The sequence below is a fragment of the Drosophila biarmipes genome, unplaced genomic scaffold (assembly GCF_025231255.1).
Source record: "Drosophila biarmipes strain raj3 unplaced genomic scaffold, RU_DBia_V1.1 ptg000007l, whole genome shotgun sequence".
Lineage (NCBI taxonomy): Eukaryota > Metazoa > Arthropoda > Insecta > Diptera > Drosophilidae > Drosophila > Drosophila biarmipes.
Window position 1 is genome coordinate 1,646,936 of NW_026114528.1, and position 3,285 is coordinate 1,650,220.

The window sequence follows — 3,285 nt, forward strand, 5'->3', positions numbered from 1 at the left end:
AGTTCGAGCAACGTAAATGGCAGGAAACCGAGCGTTGTGCCATGTACTTCGAGGAAAAGATGATGTTAGCTCAACCCATCAACCTGGACACAGATGAGCTTTTAGAGCAAATCATCGAGGGAATGCCATCAGAAAATTTGAGGGATCAAGCTCGCATCCAACGATTCGCCAACCCGGAGCAGATGCAGCAAGCCTTCGCAAATATCTGCCTCCCGCAGATATATGAACAACAACAACTATGTAAGATCTATCCAAATTTTTTTTGTTCATTATTCTTGTGTAACAATTATTGCAGAATCTCTCATAGACTCAGGCAGCGCGATATCTTTTATAATACTATCCAAAGTCTCTTATGGAATACACATTAATAAAGTTAACACTCCATATTATGGTATAAATAAGAGCTAACTTGATGTAAAAGGAAAAACGTTGTGCTTTATTATGAAGAAAGAAATAAAGATTCATTTTGATTTAATAATTGTTGCTGATGAGTCCATGAGCCATGATGCAATTATGGGAAGGGATTTCATGGATGTTTATAGATTAAGCATTAATCTAGACTCCCTTGACACTATTAAGAATAGTGATTGTAGTATTTATAAAAAGAACTCCATCTGTCACACCTACAACTTGAACCTGTTGTGTTGGACGAAGGGACAACGACATGCAATGGCTGAGTTATCAGATTCTTTTTGTACGGATTGTTAGGGAACAATTGGTAGAAGAAAAGATTGTTAAGGAGCAACTGTTAGGAAATGAGATTGTTAAGCAGCAACTGTTAGGAAATTAGATTGTTAAGGAGCAACTGTTAGGAAATGAGATTGTTAAGGAGCAACTGGTAGGAGAAGAGACTGTTATGAACCGACTTTTAGGAAATGAAACTTTTGAGGAGAAACTATTGGGAAACAAACCGTAAATCTTACAAAGAGCGTTTTAGAAGAAACATTTGATGAGGATATGTCAAGTATCATCGTTGTGCACAATAAATTCCCGGAATAAAGCTGTGGTAATGAAATTGACTACGAGACCAAGTGCAGGTTTATCAAAATGTTTAATACGTTATAAGATACTAAAAAAAGACCAAAAATACCTTTCACCAGATGCGAAATGAAAAGTAATTTAGAAAAACCGAAGCCATTCAGTTGTTCACCTAGGCGGTTATCATATAGTGAAAAGGTAGGTGACTTCGTAGGTCTTACCATCGTCGCCCACGTAGGAAAAGGATCCCTTGACAGCAAGGGACTCGTGGTCGCTGCCGACATTGTTTAGCACTCCCTTAGCCTCACCCTGCTGGCCATCGCTCGTCTTAAAGCTGACGAGGAGAAAAGGATCAGTTGGGCAACCTCTCGCGGGGCTCTGACTCAACTTACTTGAAGGAATAGCTTTCGGGTCCAACTTCGGACTCCAAGTTTTCGATGTAGGCTTCAGGAAGGGCATCGACAAAAGCCACCGCGAAGAGGGCGACGAAGACAATCAGGAACTTCATATTGACTTTTGGCTAGTTTGCTGATCTCGAGGAGTTGAATGCGAATGATATCGGTTGACTGCAAGAAGAAATCTTTTATACTCTTGAACTAGTTCAAAGCGCAGGCAAACTATAAAACTAGCAAATTTTAGTTATATTGTCTAATGTTTATGATATAGAGTTTAGTTTGCGAAATAAATGGGAAACGCAGTTTGGAGCAGGCCCATTGTGACAGTGTTGAACTACGTACTACTACTACTACTCAGCTCGAAAAAATTTTAGACGAATACCTAGATAAAGGTATTATAAGAAATAGTGACTCGGAATATGCTTCTCCAATCGTTTTGGTAAAGAAGAAAACTGGAGATCTTAGGTTATGCATAGACTATCGCACGCTATATAAGGTTTTAATTAAAGACAACTATCCTCTGCCTATAATGGATGACCTCTTGGACAAGCTAGTCAATAAAAATGTATTTTCGAAGCTCGATCTAAATATTTTCACTTATTCGTGAGCGAAGATTCGATAAGGTACACGTCCTTTGTGACTCCTTTAGGACAGTTTGAATTTTTGAGGATGTCCATTGGAATAAAAAATGCTTCAGCCGTTTTTCAACGTTTCGTAAACAACATTTTTTCCGATTTGATTAGAGAAAATAAGGGTATTGTATATATGGATGGCACAGATATAGAGGAACATTTAAGTACATCAAAGGAAGTGTTTATTCAATTAGTTAATAAAAAGTTATAGCTGCGGCTGGATAAATGGATTTATTAGAATTAGAGCATATGATAAAGGGCTTGATGCTATCAAAAACTTTCCGACTCCAGTAAAATTACACAACGAGTTTAATTACAAAAGAGTTTAATTGTTTTTCGAGTCTTAAGAAAAAACTAATTGAGACAGGAGATTGACTATTTATGTTCACAAAGACGATGTCGAGTTACATTGCGATGCAAGTTCTTTAGGTTTCGGTGCAGTTTTATTGCAAAAGAAATGTGATGGAAAACTTTATCCCGTCTTTTATTTCTCAAAGCGAACGACGAAGACTGAGTCCAAGTACCACAGCTTTGAGTTAGAAACATTGGCTATCATATACGCTCTTCGCAGGTTTCGAATTTACCTTCATGGACAGCCTTTTAAGATAATAACCGATTGCAATTCTTTGACCCTTACTTTAAATAGGACTGACCTAAACCGAAGTGCCCGATGGGCAATCGAGCTTCAAAATTTTGATTACGAAGTAGTTCAACGATCGGGAAATAAGATGCAGCACGTAGATGCTCTAAGTAGGTGTCATGTATTGACAGTTAAAGCCAATAGTTTTGAAGATAATCTGTTAATTTGTCAATCAAAGGATTCAAATATTTAACAAGTTCGGGACCAACTGGATAGTCATGTTTTACATAAATACCACAATGAACTTATTGAACGTATTGGTTTAATAAGATGAAAGAGAAGTGCAGTAGTCACATCGTAAATTGCCTAAAATGTGTTGCATTTGCTCAAAAAACGGGGAAATCAGAAGGTTTTCTCTATAGCATTCCGAAAGGGGATAAACCATTCGAGTTACTGCATATAGATCACTACGGACCAGTAGATAAAGGAAGAGCAAATAAACACATATTTTTGATAGTTGACGGGTTTACTAAGTTCGTACGACTGTACTCAACTAAGGCGACAATTACAAAAGAAAGTTTAGAGGAAATTCAACTAAAAGCAATAGATAATCAAAATAAAGCTCAGGCGTACAATAAGACTTATTTTGACAAGACAAAAAAAAAGACCTAGGACTATGAAAAGAGGGATTATGTCATGG

The 3,285-nt window shown here is 37.3% G+C and overlaps 1 protein-coding gene across 1 annotated transcript; it reads right to left on the minus strand.

The window, feature by feature from the left end:
* Positions 1-1,161: 1,161 nt before the first annotated feature.
* Positions 1,162-1,507, minus strand: LOC127011735 (larval cuticle protein 65Ag1-like). Its single transcript, XM_050889806.1, has 2 exons — positions 1,371-1,507; positions 1,162-1,312 (listed from the first exon to the last, which is right to left on the minus strand). Exons 1-2 carry the CDS (start codon positions 1,484-1,486, stop codon positions 1,162-1,164), a joined length of 267 nt encoding a protein of 88 aa, XP_050745763.1. The 5' UTR covers positions 1,487-1,507.
* Between the last annotated feature and the right edge of the window lie 1,778 nt (positions 1,508-3,285).

Excerpts from the sequence above, each read along its gene's own strand:
- LOC127011735 (XM_050889806.1), bottom strand. The coding sequence starts at position 1,486 with ATGAAGTTCCTGATTGTCTTCGTCGCCCTCTTCGCGGTGGCTTTTGTC. Across the intron at positions 1,313-1,370 it reads CCCGAAAGCTATTCCTTCAA|CTTTAAGACGAGCGATGGCC; the intron begins GTAAGTTGAGTC and ends TCTCCTCGTCAG.